This window comes from Mytilus galloprovincialis, chromosome 6, assembly GCF_965363235.1.
Source record: "Mytilus galloprovincialis chromosome 6, xbMytGall1.hap1.1, whole genome shotgun sequence".
NCBI classification, from domain to species: Eukaryota; Metazoa; Mollusca; class Bivalvia; order Mytilida; family Mytilidae; genus Mytilus; species Mytilus galloprovincialis.
In genome coordinates this window covers 90,389,703-90,410,583 of record NC_134843.1, presented here as the reverse complement: position 1 = coordinate 90,410,583, position 20,881 = coordinate 90,389,703, and the positions used below count along the sequence as shown (strand labels likewise).

At 32.4% G+C, this 20,881-nt stretch overlaps 1 protein-coding gene and 2 long non-coding RNA genes across 12 annotated transcripts in view; 2 read left to right on the top strand and 1 right to left on the bottom strand.

The window, feature by feature from the left end:
• The window catches only part of LOC143080671 (protein CBFA2T2-like), a 51,670-nt gene extending 41,979 nt beyond the window's left edge, over nt 1–9,691 (top strand). For all 10 annotated transcript variants that reach the window (XM_076256637.1, XM_076256643.1, XM_076256636.1 and 7 more), the window contains 8 exons: nt 477–691; nt 1,191–1,280; nt 1,978–2,156; nt 2,843–3,075; nt 3,490–3,557; nt 4,115–4,328; nt 4,816–5,006; nt 5,468–9,691. In XM_076256637.1, coding sequence (XP_076112752.1) covers nt 477–691; nt 1,191–1,280; nt 1,978–2,156; nt 2,843–3,075; nt 3,490–3,557; nt 4,115–4,328; nt 4,816–5,006; nt 5,468–5,788 — 1,511 coding nt within the window. In that variant the 3' untranslated portion in view covers nt 5,789–9,691. The remainder of the gene's footprint in view (nt 1–476; nt 692–1,190; nt 1,281–1,977; nt 2,157–2,842; nt 3,076–3,489; nt 3,558–4,114; nt 4,329–4,815; nt 5,007–5,467) is intronic.
• A 4,635-nt stretch (nt 9,692–14,326) lies between these two features.
• On the bottom strand, nt 14,327–18,829 carry LOC143080670 (uncharacterized). The gene is made up of 2 exons (XR_012979767.1): nt 18,552–18,829; nt 14,327–14,837 (listed from the first exon to the last, which is right to left on the bottom strand). It is a non-coding gene; the product is annotated as an uncharacterized LOC143080670 (long non-coding RNA).
• Nucleotides 18,830–19,503: 674 nt separating this feature from the next.
• LOC143080669 (uncharacterized) lies at nt 19,504–20,578 on the top strand. Its single transcript, XR_012979766.1, has 2 exons — nt 19,504–19,611; nt 20,171–20,578. It is a non-coding gene; the product is annotated as an uncharacterized LOC143080669 (long non-coding RNA).
• The last annotated feature ends 303 nt before the right edge of the window (nt 20,579–20,881 follow it).

Below are 20,881 nucleotides of genomic sequence, written 5' to 3'. Positions count from 1 at the left end.
CTTTTATATAGTCAGCAACAAAATGGTCAGCTATTTTTTAGCACCTGATGCTAGTTTATCCTCTCGAAAGGTTATTTAAGGTGATAACTATCTTCAAATTGGCCAATTGAGTGTAAAAAAAATAATTGCAATTTCATTTTTTTGAGTTAACACATACATTATTAGATTATATACATAACTTCCTAACTTGCACAAAATTAAAAGAGGGCGGTTTGAGTAATAGCTGAGGAATATGATGGAGGTTTGAGTAATACCAGAGACATACTGCTATCTGTGATTCAAGATGGATGATGTAATGCAATCCAGTAAGCACCACTTTTTGTTGTGGCTGATTGTATGTGAATATTTGAAAATCTGAATAAATAAAATAAAGATCACTGATCTGCAATGAATGAAGCAAAATTTGATAGGTTTATAACACAAATATAACAGTGGTGCATAAATTTATAACTTGTTCAATATTGTTGTCTTTGTAGCATCTGGCAATCATTCACCAATAGGCAGTATAAATGGAGGAACTATGTCACCAAATCTTCTTGTCAACTCTTCTGTTAGTCAGCAACTTCCTCCTGCATGTGGAGCACGTCAGCTGAGTAAACTGAAAAGGTTCCTGACAACGTTACAACAGTTTGGGTCAGACATTTCACCAGAGATTGGAGAGAGAGTTCGGACATTAGTATTAGCACTAGTTGTAAGTAAAATTTTAGAGAAGGAATTGAGATATAGATCTAGAAATGGGTTCTGGAGCATTTCATTCTGTTTAGTCACTAGATTAACTAATTTCCTGCACTCAAATTTAGCAAACAAGGTCATTAATACATCACTACATGCAACCACTTCAAAAGAAATAAGGGAATTTCTATCTAGTCATTCTCTGCAGTTTATAACTTTAATTACATAGGTTAGAAGTTAGAACAAAACGATAGGGAAAAGACATACCTTACATATACCGGTATTCTTACAGAAAAAGAAAATAAATGTAAATACAATATAAGTATACGTCAATTTTTACATGATAAATATTCTGCTGAAATACATTAATTCAGAAGTATAGAAAAAAGAATGGAAAACAACACATACACTTGAAGACATTTTGATTTTTTGTATTCTATGATACATCAGGTTCAACATAATCCAAAATATTCATATAGCTTATAACAGATGTATAGTTCTGTTGTTTATTTCTTCAGAATTCCCATTTATCTATAGAGGAGTTCCATAGCAAGCTTCAGGAAGCTACCAATTTTCCATTAAGACCATTTGTGATACCGTTTTTGAAGGTAGGATATTTAAATGATTGCATTCTTATGAAAAAAGTTCACATCTCACCTGCATATAATATCTTATCACATTATAAAATGAATCAACATCTCACCTGCATATAATATCTTATCGCATTATAAAATGAATCAACATTAAGTATACATAGATTATAAATTAAACATTTCAGTAAACAAGATTTTAGGTTGAAATTTACACTTTTGAGAAGCTATTTTGAGAAGCTATTTTGATGCAAGGCTGACTTAAAATAGCTATGAAGGCAAAAAAAAAACTTGAAGATTTGAGGGAGTCTTCTGCATTGTCAAATTGTATGATAGACTTGTAATCTGACATGACAGTTCATAATGTATTGGTTTATTTCAATTATAAACAACTCACTTAGTTATGATGTGTGGTAAGGGAGATAACTGTAGGATAATTTACCTTTCTCAAATATGAAATGCTATCAAAGTAAAGTAGCAGTAGTAAATCATGTATTTTATATTACAAATTTATTTACCTGTTGATGAAAAACCTAAAGTGTTGTTTGGGGTCAAATAAATGGTAGATATCATTATGATCTAGTTAATTGGTTATTTATCAGACACCATAGGGATCCTTTGTATTTTTAGGTGATCCTACCATAAGTTATCTGTAATATCATAGATACTGTCAGCATTTAAAAGGTATATATTCAACCAATTTTTAACTTTTCAGGCCAATTTACCTTTGCTACAGAGGGAGTTATTACACTGTGCAAGAATGGCAAAACAGACACCTCAACAGTACTTATCACAACACGAGCAGATACTTTTTGATCACACATCTCCCCCTAATGAGCCCCAGGATTTCTCCAGTGAATTTAATGAGAATGGCAAAAGAAGATCTCCTGACAGGTTGGTTACATAATATATTATATAACATACACATTCTGATGAACAGTGTTATGATTTATCTCTATACTTAACCTCCAAACGTAAATCTGAGGTGTGCTCTGGCCTTGTATTGACCTTAGAATATAAATTGTATACCTCCTACTGACTGACATCTGTTGCCTTTCTGTGTTATAAAAACATGCATAGTACATTTACATTTTTATGCATAATCTTGTGTGCAGTAAGTTTATGCTTAGTTTGGAGAAATATTGATTAAGATTTCTATATTTTACAGTCATCAAATGATCAGCTATGTGTTTGACATGAAGTGTACAAATTGAGGGATAGCTGTTTACTGGCAAATAAATGATGTTGTTTTGGAAAAATCATACAAAGAGGCAGTTTTAAAAAAAAATATAAACCTAACAAAAATTAATTGATATTCTTTCATTTAAGCTGAAATGTAAACTCATCATTATCTTTTTATCAGCATGGCTAGTTTGATTGAAGTTTTAAAGGAACTTGAATCCCAGTTGCCCTTATCTGTATAATCTCTGTCACATTTTATTGTACGAAAATATCTGGTTGTTACATTCTCCTCACACTTTAGTTAAATGGAACAGCTCTGAGTGAACGTTACATTAACCATGGATATAATTTACAATTAACCTTGAATATGTAGCAAAATGTACTTTTTCTTTATTCAGACCAAAAGAAAACGGTATAGACTCACATCCTGACCATCCTGTGAAAAGATTGCACAGCTCTCGGGTCAGTCCTAATGGCATACTCAATCTCAACGTAGGACCTTTCAGATCGGAAGATGTAAATCTGTCACGAGAATTACGGGAGCATGAGCGACAAGAGAGAGCAAGATTGGAACATGATCCTTTAGATAGAAAACTTGATAGAGAACAACAACATTACCCTTCATATAACAGTAAGTGTACAAGAGAAAATAAATCTTCATTTCCACTACATTTATCAATTACATTTTAAGGAAAAATGGAACTAGGTTTGTTCATCTGTGCAGCCTTAATGTAGATAAAGAAGGTATATCAAAATATAGTAGGGGATGTTGTATGATTACCAATGGGACAACTATATACCAGAGACGATAGGAGAAGGATGTAAACCGTTAAAGGCTACCCTACAGCCTTCCACAAATGAGAAAAATTATACTGTAAAGTAAGCTTGAAAAGACCCTTTCATGAAAAAATGTTTTAACAATTCAAAAGAGAAAACCAACAGTGAACCAAAAACGTTTGTTCATAGTAAACAATTAAATGAATTGAATTTTGAGGGGAATAATTTCAGTTAATAGGTGTTTCTAACTTACAATAATTATTTGCAGATTACACCAGATCTGATTCATTTGACCCTTTAGACAGAATGGATGATGATTGGAGACATGTAGAAACTGTAAGTACTAATGAATGAATAAAGTAAACAAAAAAGGAGATCAGAATTAACCTTGGTTGTAAAATTTGACTCTTTATAAATTTGGATTGTGATTATTGGTTAAAAAAATAATTAATCTATGTAATTCAATCTATCAGGTTTTTGAATGTCAAACACTTAGTAGTAAAATTAAAAAAAAAACATAATGATTATTAATTTATCTTCAATTGTAGTTGTTTACAATTGCTTGTGCCTTTGTAAATTTTCCATTTTTACCAAGTTGATGAAAAGGCAATTAAAGAAATTCATACATATAGAGATTTATTTTTTTAAGAAAAGATTGACGATTTCTATAGACTTGAATACAGACTTTGCTAGAACCACAAAATCTAGATTAATGAAAATATATATATATGTCCTCAATACACAATAATTGGATATAAAAAAAATCCACACTATAGTGTTATTAGTCATTCCAAGGAATCGTTATGGGAACAGATCAATCCATTGCAATGTAGGGGAGGTAACTCAAGACCAATCATTCAAAAGCAATAATAAAATGATTTTCTTCATTTCAGATGTTAAACTGTATAATTGGTATGGTAGACAAAACAAAACGAGCTCTCGCAGTGCTGCAGGAGAGAAGTTTACGAGATCGGGAAGAGTTGTCATTATGGATGAGGCGACAAGCTGAGGGTATGGATCAGGACCTGAAAAAACGATCATCAGATATGATGTCACATACAATGAGACAAACTGAAGACAGGGTAGCAGATGTCAGGAGAAGAGCTGGTAAGTTTATGTTGATGGTTAGGGTTGGGGTAATGGTTTATCTTCTTGTTTTTGTACACTGCATTCCGAGAAAATAATGTAATGTAAAGATAAAAAGATGTTGTATGGTTGCCAATGAGGCAACTTTCAACTGGAGACCAAAAGATGTAGAAGCTAATTAAACAGATCAAACTAAAAAATCTCCACATTTAATGCCAATACTAACCAAGCATTAACTTCAAAATCAACTGTACACCAGTATTTTCACTTTATTAGTTTTTTAAGATTGAACAAAATATTTTAAGGTAGAAGCTTGCAATGTCTTATTAAAAAGGAATTTTTTACTTCAAATACATTTTTTAACAATTTACTACCAAACAATTAGATAACCTCTTCAACTTTAATATAGAAAGTAAAAACCGATAAAAAGTAATTATTTTATTTTGGCTTATAAACATAACCAATTATTTTGAAGAATGTATTTAAAAATTGTTTGAATTAATTTCAGAAGAAGCAGTAAATGAGGTGAAGAGACAAGCCATGTTGGAATTACAGAAAGCTGTCAAGGCTGCTGAGATGAAAGCTAATGAGCTTGTTACAACAGAGAGAATTAAGATGGAAAGGGCAGTAACTGATGCTAGAAAACAAGCACAGGAAGAGGTCATGACAAAGGTCAATCATCAGGAGGAATCCAGTGAGGTACTTAATAATTGAGGGAAATAAGATTTAAAAAAAAAGGGACAAAGGCTATAGTCTAAACAGGGACATCTAAGATTAGGGGAGGGATAGAGCTTACATCTTAAACTAGGGACAAACACACAAAGAAATTGTACCAAAAGTTTGATACCAGAAAAAAACTACTGAGGTGCTAAAGAAAAGAGCTGTCTAAAATTGAAGAAGTCTTATTTTAAAATTGTAAAACCGTAGGATGATACTATTGAGATACTTAACAATGCAGAGTCTAGAATTAAGGAAGGGGTTAATCATATTTATAACAAAACCATCATTATATTGAAAACCATAATAAAAAAAAACTTCAAAAAACAAAATCTTGTAGATAACAGATTTCATTTATTATTTTTTGTCATTTCGTCATTTTTTTAAGTAAAATATTTACGCAACTGGCTGAGTAGTTAAAAATAATTAATTTTTATTTTTAGAGTTGTTGGAATTGTGGGCGAAAAGCAAGTGAGACCTGCAGTGGATGTAATACAGCTCGATATTGTGGATCATTCTGTCAACACAAAGACTGGGAAAATCACCACCTGGTCTGTGGCAAATCTCGCTCATCTGCACCCACAGGCCCCGCACTCAGACCAGACTCACAGAAGTCTGCCCCCAGTAGTCCCCCTCAGGAAGCTCCAGAAGTAGTGACACAACCAGAACCTAGTCCGGTTAACTCTGTAGAACGTTTGTCAGTATCTCCACGATCTAGTACCGGATCACCGTCAGAACCAAAGACAAGTGACGTGTCAAGATGAGAAAAACAAATGGCATTTATTGGCTTATAATGTAAATGTGTTGATGTTATCAATGAACTTCTTGCAAAGAATTTGTTGAAGTGTTTGTTACTGGATCAGTACCTGCTTGACAGTTTGAAGATAAGAAACAGTGCTCTATGTTTTTGCAATGACTGGAATTATATTTCATTTCTGGAGTAAATTTGTTGTCATTTTGTTATCATTTGAAATATGAATTGTCTTCTAGCACCATGCTTAACATGCTGAAACAGGAAGTAAATCAGGTGATTGTGATTTATGATATTGAATCATTCAGGGTCATGTCTACAAGCAAATGATTTAGGTTTTTGGTGAATTATTATCCAGCAGGTGCTTTATGGGCATGGATTTAAAAAGGAAAATGTAGGAACTAATTGGCCTTTTCAGAATCTGAAGGACTATGGGTAATCTCATTGTATGTACACCAAAGTGAATATGATGTTACATCATTGGTTGAATTTCAATTGTTTAGAATGTTTTTTCACAATCACAACGCTTTGGTGTTCCCTTAAATAAAAAATAACCCAGAATGCATTAGATTCTGAAATAGCGAATTGATCAAGAGTAAGATATGTTTATTGAAAGATTTTTAAAACGTATCTTTTTCATCATTTTTTTCCTTGAATGAGGTTTTAGCTTGAAATGTAAACAAAGTATGTTTGGGTTATTATTGAGAGTAACTTCGCTTATGACTATTGACTAAATCATTTATAGCATAATATTAAGTCATATTATATGTATATATTGTGATTCTATATTTGTAAAATGCACAGCATTTTGTGTTTGTATGTTTATGTATAATAACTATTTGCAAATCTGTGATTACTTTATTAAGCTTTAAGTTTTTGTTTCTGACGATGATATAGTGCTGACTCAAGTTTTTATTTTGTTTCATTGATACTTCTAGAATTCCAAGTTTCAGTATTTATGCATTGAAAGGAAATATAGTTTATCATAAATTTAAAATGGGGTTTTTAACCCTTTCGCCGATGAGTGCCGGTTTACCGGGATTCACGCTTCAGACGGCTGACAATGAGTCCCGTTTTACCGGGATCGGAATACCTCTTTTATGTTTCCCGCTCAAAACAGTGCAAACATGAGTTATCTTTCTTTGATGAATACCCAGATGAAAGTGTAAACATGGCGCTTCCGTTTGTTGAAAACCGTGTCAAAATCAGAGGAAATTTACGGAATTTACGAGAATTTGAAATGAGGGAACATTTTTTTTGAAAGAATATGGAAGAATTGAAGCCAAACTAGTATACTTTTTTGACATAAAATGTCGTTTTAAGTACAAAACACTTGGAATGGACATCGTTCAGTGTGAGGAATTTATACAGCCTCATAAAATTTTTCAAAATTTTGCTGTTTTGGGTTAAAAAAATTACGATTTGGGGTCAAAGAGCAGAATTTTGAGAATTTCACCTAGAAAATGCCGAAAATTTGAAAATTTGAATATTTTAAGAAGAAAAAATTATTAAAACATGAACAAAACTGTGAACATGGTGTTAGTGAATGAAATAAATACACAAATAACTACAAACAAGTTTTTATTGACATTTATTATGAAGATCTCCCACTTGAGTAGTAGTAGCCAGGAAAGCCATCGTCTCAGAGTAGCTTCAGTCTGGGCAGCAATCGGTGAAAGGGTTAAAAAAAAATCCTTAGTAAAGGAAAAGTAATGGCAAAAATATATGATTAAAGTTCTAAAATCTTAATTCTCTTTTTGTGTATTTCTACGTCACAGTTACAATTATACTGAAAATTTGTCAGTAGTTTCATTTTTCCGCTGCTTATGGTGTATGATTAACATGAACACACATTTTCAAAGGGAGATAATACTGTTTATCCTTTTTTCTTGAGTCAGAATATAGATAATTTCATTATAGGGCTTTCAGTTGATTATAAATTTTCCTGGTCATTCCTGTTTATATTAAAAAAAAAGAGAAAGATTTTCTGTGAATATTTATAAAATTTTTGGAGATTTAGTGTTGAAAAAAAAGAGAGATTTCAAGCTCACTAAATTTTAGTTAATAAGTTTAATACAAAGTAATCTGTTAATAATATTTATTGCGATTTGCTTTTCTGCCAAATTGGAAACCATATGCCTAGGTACTTTAAATGTAGGAGGACCCAAAAAAATAAAAATATTTCTAAAGACTTTTGTTTATATGCTGTTACTATATCATATGTCATCTATTTATGGATATTTCAGGGTAATATTTGAGGTTGAAATGTATATTTTGGCATTTATTTTGTTATCTTTATTTGTTTTTCTTTTTATGTCATACTCATTTTATCGTCCCTTTGTGCCAATTTAGTATACTCTGTTCATTCATTTCATAATCTAGGGGAGGCAACTCTTATTTTTTTTCCAAGTTTATTTGTTTAGGAAATATTCTTATCCAAATCAAAGAAAAGGAGATAGTGTTTTTTTTTTTCTTTTCATACTTCAGAAATTAATGTTATATTGTTATATATTATTAAGCTTTCCCTTTCTTGAAATAGGTAATCCTTTTGCAAGTTATTTTAAGGACAAAAGAGTAACGGTAAGGCAATCAGCATGTAGGTAGAATATTGACAATCATTTCACAACAATAATTATGTAACCAGGACTTTAATTTTAATATATTGATAGACATCTACAAGGTTGACTATACCCAAAATGTCCCATTCACTCAGGAAATGTCCCCTAAAAAGAGGGGAAATAGCAGCTATTAAGAATGAGTTTAAGAAAATAGTCTAGTTAAAAATACTTCCTCTAGATTACTAGTTTTAAGGGCTCATGAATGCTTTGAAGGTGAGAATTTACATACTGTGAATTTGTTTATATTCGTGGGTACCAATGTTTCGTAGATTCAGGAAAAATATGATTTTGTAGGTACTTGATTTGGTGGCTTTCTCAAATTCTAAGCCTATAGAAAAGGAGTAGGTCCAGTAAGACCCCTTTTTGGCCCCAACATATAGCAGTTTTTCAAAATTGTTAAAATATAAACTATTAGTTATTTGTTGGACAGTAGTATGCTTCTGCTACATACATATAGGCTGTTTTTAACAATACAATGAACATATATCGGGTACTAGCACCATTAAGTCATGCTACATTACTGAAATCTTCACAATTCTAATATTTTAGTTTAATTTTAGACGGTTTTCGTGTAAAACGAAAGTGGCCACATTCATGTTCATCCTAAATATTTAAATATTAGTTGTATTTGATGATAATACATATCATATATAACGGTTAAGGATGAACACGGATGCGGCCACTTTCATTTTTGACAAAAACCATATGAAAAGTGACGTTTTTTGGCATATAATTTATAGATTTTTCATATTTAAGCTTGAATCAGAGCGTTTTTAATGACTAAATAAGTTAAAATCTTTCACATAAACTAATTGAATCAAATGAAATAGACACTTAAGTGTTTAAAAAGTGGTCAAAATCTTTCGTCAAATAAACCAGAAATTTGAGGTCAAAATCGGTCCTTACCGGACCTACTCCTTTGTAGTTTGTTGCATAGTTTAATTTGTGGTTTACCGTTTGTTACCCACAAAAATAAGTACCCCACAAATAATAATATATTCACAATATCTTTCTACAATATATTGTAAGTTGCTTTCCCGATAAATTTAAAAACCTAAAGGATATTAATTGATTTGATATTCAATAATTGTCCCTCAGTGATATTTTTGATATTGTAAACAAGTCCTTATAGTAAAAATGTTATTTCTTATTTTTCCTTTTATTTTGTATTTGAAAGTCATTGAGGAAAACTTTTGAGATTTGACTTATATATGTATGTTATAGATGTATATGTATTTAATGTGCAATATGTCGACTTCTGTCTCATTCTATCATCAATAAAATACTCAAAAATAAAATGTGCTGTTATTTCTATGAGGACTACATGTGGCCATTGGTCTAACAGTGTGAGTTTTCATAAGCTATTCTGAATTGATCAAGTTATTTTGTCATTGAATGTTTTGGAATAGGCTAAATCTTGGATAAATATCAATAAATTTGAAACCAAATGATAAACTTGATATGTATGATAACTTTTTTGAAGCTGAGACATTTTCACATGTGTGGTTAAATTTTTCAGGGAACAACAAGAGATCATTTTCAGTAAATAAGCATACCACAAAAATCCTTTTGTGATGCAGTTCCTCGAGGTAAAAAAATCCCTTTTTTAACACAATAAGTTCTTTGAAAATTTAATACTTTAAACACATTTAACATGTTTAATAGCTCCATAGTTTTTGTCGAGCCTGCAACTTTTGTTGCAGAAAGCTCGACATAGGGATAGTGGTTCAGTGGTTATAGTTAAGTTTTTGTGTTTTGGTCTGTTTTTCTCATACTTTATGCAATAGGTCTACTATATTTGTTGTATGGAATGGTTGTAAGGTGTACATGTCTAGCGGGCAGATGTCATATGACCTTGACCTCATTTTCATGGTTCAGTGGTCAAAGTTAAGTTTTTAAGTTTTGGTCTTTTTATCTAATATTATATGCCAAAGGTCAACTATATTTGGTGTATGGAAATATATTATGGTCTATATGTCAGTCCCGCAGGTTTTATTTGACCATGACCTCAATTGCACGGTTCATTGCACAGTGTTAAGTTTTTGTGTTTTGGTCTATTTTTCTTAAACTTTAAGTAATAGGTCAACTATATTTGTTGTATGGAAGCTTTGTTAGCTGTACATGTCTGCCTGGCATGGTTCATCTGACCTTGACCTACTTTTCATGGTTCATTGGTCTTTGTTTAGCTATCTTGGTTAATGTTAAGTTTATGTGACAGTTGTAATCAAGCTTTATACTTAGGACTGTCAACATAAAATCAATGATTAGTAAAGAAGGCGAGACATTTCAGTGTGTGCACTCTTGTTTCACATTTATTCTATGTTCATCTACTTTCCAAATCAACACAAATGGTTATTTGTAAAAAAAAATAGAAACATGTCCAATATCACTACATAGAGATTTTTTGATTACACACAATTTTAGGGATATTGACACATATACCAGGAGATGATTAGAAAATGTATGATGACTTCTCATGTTTTTGGTTTGCTGTCTCTTATTTTCCCAGATTTCTATTCTTAGCCATCACCATCACTTTGACTTCATGTTCAATGTGAAACAAAAGTTTTCCACAATACTCTTCACATTTATAGTATTTTTAAATTCCAGATTTTTTTCATTTCACCTCACTTCATCCTTAAAAAAAAATCTTCAAATTTATGTAACATTTTCTTGTTGCTTATCCATGATGGCGACTATTTTGTGGACATAGAATAAGGAAATATTTTAGTTTGTATGTGGTTCTTCTACTTGTTTACCTTATTTTTGGTGTGTAGTTACATATTACATGTTAAATTTTAAAAAATCTGGTATGATTACCAATGAGACAACTCTCAATAAGATACCAGATGACTCAGAAATTAACAATTATTGGTCATCAATTATAGATCAACAATGAACAAAACTCACACTACATAGTCTGCTATAAAGGGCCTGAAATGACAAATGTAAAACAGTTCAAACGAGAAAATTGATGGCATATTAGTACAAAAGCATCATTTGGTTTCTAGTTGATATTTGTCTCATTTTCAATCATACCACATCTTTATTTTGTCAACTTGCAACATGTTGATGCAAAGCAAGACACAGCCCTCTTAAATTTTGTCGGCAATGGAAGTGTCAACTTTTTACACATCAGTAACTGTCAAACCTTGAAGTTGAAGTCACAGCCTCCTTTGCTTAATTTTTATTCAAACTTATGACAGAAGCTTTAATGATTAAAAGACCAGAACAAACATTAGGAAAATAATCATTTCTTTCTTGAATTTAACTGATAAAAGAACTTCATTACTTTTGCAGTACTGTAAACATTTAGATACAAAGACACCAATAACTTTGTTAAGCTATTATATAATGTTATTATTGATTGGAGTCCTCTTTACGCTGCCTCAGCACAAAAAGGCTAACACATGGGGAAAGGAAATGTCATGAGCCGAAGCCTTCTCAAGATTAAGAAATAGCATCTGAAGTAAAGTGTATTTTTATACCCCGTCAGGGACACAGGCACTTTGGTATATGGTACAGATATTTTTTTTATTTTTTTTTTTTGTTGTTGATTAAAATATTCAATTTTCTATATTGATAAAACATATCTACCACTTCTGTGCATGTCTCACCTAGTTTCGAGTGATTTAAACGACTCAGAGAAAATACCAAATTTAAATATCCATACTAAGAATGGATAGTAAAATTTGGTATTTTCTCTGGTTTGTTTAAGGTTTTTTTTTCTGAAACTGTGCATTAATTCCGAAGCGAAAGTTCCGTAACATTTCAGTTGCGGATGGTTTACCGCATTTATAGCTGCTAAGATCAACGTCATTTGGTTTCTGGTGGATATTCGTCTCTTTGGCAATCATACCACATTTTATTATACTGGTCAAGATACAAACCAGATGCTCCGCAGGGCGCAGCTTTATACGACTGCAGAGGTTGAACCCTGAACGGTTGGGGCAAGTATGGACACAACATTCAAGCTGGATTCAGCTCTAAATTTGGATTGTGATTAAATAGTTGACACTGCATAGGTTTCTGACACAGAATGAATGTGGTCTAATGAACTTAATATTTTTTTTTGCCTTTGAGCATTTCACTATGCTGTTGAATATTAATCCTCTCAAAAAAATGTTTGAAGAAATTTTCTCTTTATTTATAAAATCTGAAATGAGACAAATTAACCCCCCCCCCCCCATTTTTATTTCACTTCCCCCTTTCCCTTTTCCAAAAACTGATCTCAATTTAAATTTCTAATGGAGTTTGCAACAAAAACAAACTACTCATTTAAATACATCATAAAATATTAAAATGTAAAATAAAGTGCTTGTTATCACTGGATGGTAAAGATTGTTTTAATTTATCAGTTGGTAGTAAAAGTGAATATACATTGTATATTGTATAAAACAATGATTTAAGTTGATTCAACTACTATTCTGGACAAAGAAAGATAACTCCAATTGAAAATTTCTTGCTATTGCACAATATTGTGCAATTAGATATTTCTTGGTATTGTGTAATGCTGTGCAATTGAAAATATTTGCTATTGCACAATACTGTGCAATTAAAGATTTCTTGCTATTGTGCAATACTGTGCAATTGAAAATTTCTTGCTATTGCACAATACTTAATATAATAATTTTGGATCCTGATTTGAACCAACTTGAAAACTGGGCCCATAATCAAAAATCTAAGTATATGTTTAGATTCAGCATATCAAAGAAGCCAAAGAGTTCAATTTTTGTTAAAATCAAACTTAGTTTAATTTTGGACCCTTTGGACTTTAATGTAGACAAATTTGAAAAGGGGACCAAAAATTAAGAATCTACATACACAGTTAGATTTGTCATATCAAAGAACCCCAATTATTCAATTTTTGATGAAATCAAACAAAGTTTAATTTTGGACCCTGATTAGGACCAACTTGAAAACATGGCCAATAATCAAAAATCTAAGTACATTTTTAGATTCAGCATATCAAAGAACCCCAAGGATTCAATTTTTGTTAAAATCAAACTAAGTTTAATTTTAGACCCTTTGGACCTTAATGTAGACCAATTTGAAAACAGGACCAAAAATTAAGAATCTACATACACAGTTAGATTCGGCATATCAAAGAACCCCAATTATTCAATTTTTGATGAAACCAAACAAAGTTCAATTTCGGACCCTTTGGGCCCCTTATTCCTAAACTGTTGGGACCAAAACTCCCAAAATCTAACTAAACCTTCCTTTTATAGCCATAAACCTTGTGTTTAAATTTCATTGATTTCTATGTTCTTATACTAAAGTTATTGTGCGAAAACCAAGAATAATGCTTATTTGGGCCCTTTTTTTACCCCTAATTCCTAAACTGTTGGAACCAAAACTCCCAAAATCAATCCCAACCTTCCCTTTTGTGGTCATAAACCTTGTGTCAAAATTTCATAGATTTCTATTTACATAAACTAAAGTTATAGTGCAAAAACCAAGAAAATGCTTATTTGGGCCCTTTTTGGCCCCTAATTCCTAAAATGTTGGGACCAAAACTCCCAAAATCAATCCCAACCTTCCTTTTGTGGTCATAAACCTTGTGTCAAAATGTCATAGGTTTCTATTCACTTTTACTAAAGTTAGAGTGCGAAAACTAAAAGTATTCGGACGACGACGACGACGACGCAGACGACGATGCCAACGTGATACCAATATACGACCAAAAAAAATTCAATTTTTGCGGTCGTATAAAAATACATTCAATTGATTGTTCTCGTGTTGTGGCCCTCATTTAAAGCTACAACATCTAAAAATGTAGTCTTGTGATAATGCCTGATCTAAACTGTCAACTCTTTTCCATTAAATGGTGTACTATGTAAAACTATTTTCTTTTTTAGAACTAAAATGGTTTTCAAATGGCTGTATTTTCGTGTAAGTTTTTTCTCTTAATTATTTTGTATAAAGTGATATTTTGTTTTATATTCTATATCAAATATTGATATAGATAAATTTTATCTGCAATTTATTTGTAAAGGTAGGACAATTTATATTATCCAAAATGTGAAACTTTATAACCTTATTTTTTGTGTTGAAATGATGCCATGGTCACGCTTATGATTTAGCCCAAATGTCTTGCGCCTACAAAATGTCATTTGAACGAACGATCATTTTACATTTGTTTTGCATGGCACACTATCTCCCTCGTGGTGTTTAACATCATGTACTCAATCTGGAATTCTTCTTTTCATATATGTTCAATCACAATGCTCGGTAAACTTGTAGAACAGTCTGTGGCCATTGTTACTCTTTGTATGTTTGGGTGACTGAGAAGGTCCTTGAGATACATCCCATTGGATGGTTCCTCGGATACGTCATGTACTACTGGCTTCCAGCAATCTTATGTTATGTGTTCATCCTCTCGTTTAGCAGAAGTTCCTACTACCAAAAACCACCAACCACCCGTTCCAGCGACAATGGCAGCTAAAATAATACTAAGAAATGATATAACATGAAAGATCGTTAACATTTATGCTCTACAATCATTCATACATCCTACTACATGTATCTAGCATTGTATCTTGCTACTATCATTCTTCTTTCAATCAAAACAAAGAAGTTTAGGTGACTTTTAAGATTCATCATAACTTTTCGCAAATATAGCCGTATTAAAACCACCAAGTAATTTATATCGGATAAATAAAATTTAAATAAATTTTCATGTTTCATAAATAAACTTTGACAATGGAAATGGGGATATATGTCATAGAAACATTAAGAGCAGGAAATAGCAGAAGGCGATGGGTTTTCCACACAGCGAGTACATTTATTTTAAGAATTGAATGCTTCTTTTTGTAAATTTATTGGGGTGTAAAAGCGTTGACCGAAGTATATTTTGTATGAAGCGCGGAAGCGGAAGCGCTTCATTCTAAAAATGGGCGCACGGTCAACGCTTTTACAACCCTATAAAGTTACAAAAAGAAGCATTCAATACTTATAATTACATTTTTTAGCTATGATCATGAAAACACGAATTTTATATATATTTAATGAAAGTGAAACAGTGAAATAATAATTCGCTTTTAGCAGCAAGTTTGGATCAATTTGTCAAAAGAAGCTAAGAAACATCACTAGAGATGGGTTACGCATTAATAAGTTGTGTTCAGGCATTAAAAAGACACGAATACACATCAACATCAACATTGAAAGTGAAACAAAGGTGAACCATTTCGTTGACTTATTCGATTCACAAAAATGCAAAGTTCTTATATACGTACAAACTTTTTTAACCTATAACATGAAATCAAACAGGCACATGAAAAAAAACTTGGTTACGCATGATTTATGCGTGTTCATTTATCTTAAAAAGGTAAAGTATGTAAACGTTGAAAGCTTAATATAGGTAAACCATTTGATTGACTGATACGATCCACAAAAACACATTCTTATACAGTTTAATTCAATGGTTTTAACACATATTTGTAACCTAAAATAAAAAATCAAACAGACATAGAATAGTTCAATTGCGCGTTTCGCTATCTATGTATACCTATACTTATGTTTTATTATATCGGGTTATAGTACCGACGGCAATTTTCAGAGGTTAATTAATTATTAATTTTTTTATAACTGGGATATACGTTTTATATGTTAAAAAATACTATATTAAAGGTTTTAATAGTTGTTTAAACTAGAGGCTCTAAAGAGCCTGTGTCGCTCACCTTGGTCTATGTGAATATTAAAAAATGGACACAGATGGATTCATGACAAAATTGTGTTTTGGTGATGGTGATGTGTTTGTAGATCTTACTTTACTAAACATTCTTGCTGCTTACAATTATCTCTATCTATAACAGTACGTTCTGTGGAAAATGTTATTGAAAATCTTCAAATTTTAAGAAAATTGTTAAAAATTGACTATGAAGGGCAATAACTCCTTAGGGGGTCAATTGACTATTTTGGTCATTACTGACTTATTTTTAGTTCTTACTTTGCTGTACATTATTGCTGTTTACAGTTTATCTCTATCTATAATAATATTCAAGATAATAACAAAAAAACACAAAATTTCCTCAAAATTACCAATTCAGGGGCAGCAACCTAATAACCGATTATCCGACTCATCTGAAAATTCCAGGGCAGATAGATCGTGACCTGATCAACAATTTTACTTCCTGTCAGATTTGCTCTTAATGCTTTGGTTTTTGAGTTATAAGCCAAAAACTGCATTTTACCCCCATGTTCTATTTTTAGCCATGGTGGCCATCTTGGTTTGTTGGCCGAGTTACCGGACACATTTTTTCAACTAGATACCCCAATGATGATTATGGCTAAGTTTGGTTAAATTTGGCCCTGTAGTTTCAGAGGAGAAGATTTTTCTAAAAGATTACTAAGATTTACGAAAAATGGTTAAAAATTGACTATAAAGGGCAATAACTCCTAAAGTGGTCAACTGACCATTTTGGTCATGTTGACTTATTTGTAGATCTTACTTTGCTGAACATTATTGCTGTTTACAGTTTATCTCTATCTATAATAATATTCAAGATAATAACCAAAAACAGCAAAATTTCCTTAAAATTACCATTTCAGGGGCAGCAATCCAACAACGAAATGTCCAATTCATCTGAAAATTACAGGGCAGATAGAACTTGACCTGATAACAATTTTACCCCATGTCAGATTTGCTCTAAATGCTTTGGTTTTTGAGTTATAAGCCAAAAACTGCATTTTACCCCTATGTTCTATTTTTACCCATGGCGGCCATCTTGGTTGGTTGGGCGGATCACCGGACACATTTTTTAAACTAGATACCCCAATGATGATTATGGCCAAGTTTGGTTAAATTTGGCCTAGTAGTTTCAGAGGAGAAGATTTTTCTAAAAGATTACTAACATTTACGATAAATGGTTAAAAATTGATAATAAAGGGCAATAACTCCTAAAGTGGTCAACTGACCATTTTGGTCATGTTGACTTATTTGTAGATCTTACTTTGCTGAACATTATTGCTGTTTACAGTTTATCTCTATCTATAATAATATTCAAGATAATAACCAAAAACAGCAAAATTTCCTTAAAATTACCATTTCAGGGGCAGCAACCCAACAACGAAATGTCCGATTCATCTGAAAATTTCAGGGCAGATAGATCTTGACCTAATAACAATTTTACTCATGTCAGATTTGCTCTAAATGCTTTGGTTTTTGAGTTATAAGCCAAAAACTGCATTTTACCCCTATGTTCTATTTTTAGCCATGGCGGCCATCTTGGTTGGTTGGGCGGGTCACCGGACACATTTTTTCAACTAGATACCCCAATGATGATTATGGCCAAGTTTGGTTAAATTTGGCCTAGTAGTTTCAGAGGAGAAGATTTTTCTAAAAGATTACTAAGATTTACGAAAAATGGTTAAAAATTGACTATAAAGGGCAATAACTCCTAAAGTGGTCAACTGACCATTTTGGTCATGTTGACTTATTTGTAGATCTTACTTTGCTGAACATTATTGCTGTTTACAGTTTATCTCTATCTATAATAATATTCAAGATAATAACCAAAAACAGCAAAATTTCCTTAAAATTACCATTTCAGGGGCAGCAACCCAACAACAAAATGTCCAATTCATCTGAAAATTTCAGGGCAGATAGATCTTGACCTGATGAACAATTTTACCCCGTCAGTTTTGCTCTTAATGCTTTGGTTTTTGAGTTATAAGCCAAAAACTGCATTTTACCCCTATGTTCTATTTTTAGCTGTAGCGGCCATCTTGGTTGGTTGACCGGGTCATCGGACACATTTTTTAAACTAGATACCCCAATGATGATTGTGGCCAAGTTTGGTTAAATTTGGTCCAGTAGTTTCAGAGGAGAAGATTTTTGTAAAAGTTAACGACGCCGGACGACGACAGACGACGGACGACGGACGCCGGACGCCAAGTGATGAGAAAAGCTCACTTGGCCCTTCGGGCCAGGTGAGCTAAAAAAGGAATAGGTTTGTCAAACCAACTAGATACTAATCCAGTTTAAAAAAAACAACGATTGCACCCTCAGTCAACAGTAATGTTTTCTGACGACTTGACATTGAACGAGTCAGTTATGCTAAAGAGTCAAACTGACTACTGTATTTAAATCCATAATGAATAAGATCACTTGGCAGCAATAGTTCAGGTAACTGATGATTACTTCAACATTATTACCCATTCCAGCGGAAGTCCCGCCAACTCCCGCAGCTGCTGTCCCCCAACAGCAGCACCATACATGGCACCTGTATATGTACTAGTGTATGCTGCCTCTGCAATTGCACCGGCAGAAGCTGCGGCACCAATTGCATCTGCAATTGCTGAAGCAGTACCAGCACCCATTCCTGCAATACTACCAGCACCGCCCCCACTGGCAGCAATTTGTCTAATAAAAGATAGCGATGCAGCCGGATTGTTTAATTGCTACAACACAAGCAAGAGTTGAAATGACAATTTTAGTTCTGAAAGAAAAAAAAAAAACTCATTTTATCTTGTAAAGGTTAGTTTACTAATCATAGATGAACTATAATATTGGACACTCTTTAAAAGTTTCACACAGTGACAATTAAAGTACTACTAATAATGATGATACTGATGTTGATGATAATACTAATTACAATAATAATGATTATCATGATAATATGGATAAAAAATAAGACCACAGGAAAGCATATTAAGTATGCTAACCATCTTTGATAACAGAAGTTCATTAATACTAATATATAATTACATTAGATGTATGTTTCATTACAATATTTTATTCTGATTGGCTAACTGCACATCAAGTGTTATTCCGTAAGCAGTTGCATTGCTCAATACAACTTTTCACTCATGATAACACGTGCTCCAACAATAAAGTGCACAGGTGAATTAAATAATAAAATATATAAAATTCGTGTTTTCATGATCATAGCTAAAAAATGTAATTATAAGTATTGAATGCTTCTTTTTGTAAATTTATAGGGTTGTAAAAGCGTTGACCGTGCGTACATTTTTAGAATGAAGCGCTTCCGCTTTCTATTCTATAAGTATAAATGAAAATTTCCAGCTCGAAATAAAATTTCTGAAATCTCTTATCACTAGATTCGAAAATAGGTTAATCATGGTTCTGTATTTTTGGATTTTGATTTCATTTTCGTTCACGATAATACATGACATACATGCAGGTATTTTTGAAAATTTCCACTGCTTGTTAAGTTGTCATATGGAGTTAATACACTGATAACTTAACATCAAGGTAGGAATTTTAACATAATCTTGGTTATTCGTATATTCTGTGCATTATTGAATAGAGGAATGAATGAATAGATTTCTTAAATTTATAATATTCGATTCCATCTACAAATGGCTTCTTTTCTCTATAATTTGGATATTCTCGTTGTACACTATATTTTAAGCAAAGACCAAATTAAAGTAGAAAAATTGCCTTTTTTTTTTTATTTATTTCAAACTTCATAAATACCGCGGACACATAAAATTTGCATGACAAAATGTGACTGGTAAACGGTGTAAACATCAACCGATTTTTGTTTGTTTGTATGTCGTGATTGGTAAGATTTCAAATGAATCCTAAAAGATCCACAGTAAAATCCATGTTTAACTTGCAACGAGTGAAATACAAAATTTAACCGTTTTGGATCAAATTAAGAATATGAATTTGACAAGTGTTCGGGGTTATATTAATAATAATACTATATATGTATCACATGCTTTGTATGCAATCCATTCAGCGAATTTAGATCCAAAGTGCTTTGAAGACGGCTTAATTATTGAAATATTTTTTTTGTATATTATAGATGACGATCTTAACAGCCGGTTCGTGTGCTGTTATAATTTCTTCTAAGGGGAATACTTTACCTGCAATTGTGGGCTCCGCTGCAGGAATAATAGCAACAGGACCTGTGTAAAACTTTTGGTTCAATCTAAACCTCTCAAGGTTGCCATGGCAACAGCTGTGGGAGCCGGTACATCGTCAGGAGCTATTGCTGGAGCTGTTGCTACTAAAACTGCGGCAAGTGCTTTCACAGGTGCTCTTATAGGAGGCTTGTCTGCCGGAAGTGTTGGGTCTGCAATGGCTTGAAGTATTGCTGTAGCATCTGGGACACTTTCATCAAGCCTTTAGGTTTGTTGACCGTCGGTACCAATTCAAATGGAAATCAGATAACACAAGATTGTTGGAAACAAGTAGTACACGAAACATCAGAGGAGCCGTCTAATGGGATACTTCTGAATGAGTTGATCTCTCATCCGAATGTTGCTGACGTAACAGTAATACCATGTGGTAATCTTCCATATATCGTCATTGAGAATAGATGGAATGAAAAATTTGAACTCGAATATGTTGCACTACTTGACTCTGACAAATTGTTTTTACACGTGCAACCTCTCTTTGATTGATACTACACATGTACTATTTTCTGATTTAAGCTGAATACACAGCATTTGGGCTTTATAAAGCACTACCATGTATTGTCTAAGCTATACATCTACCACAACCACCACAAATT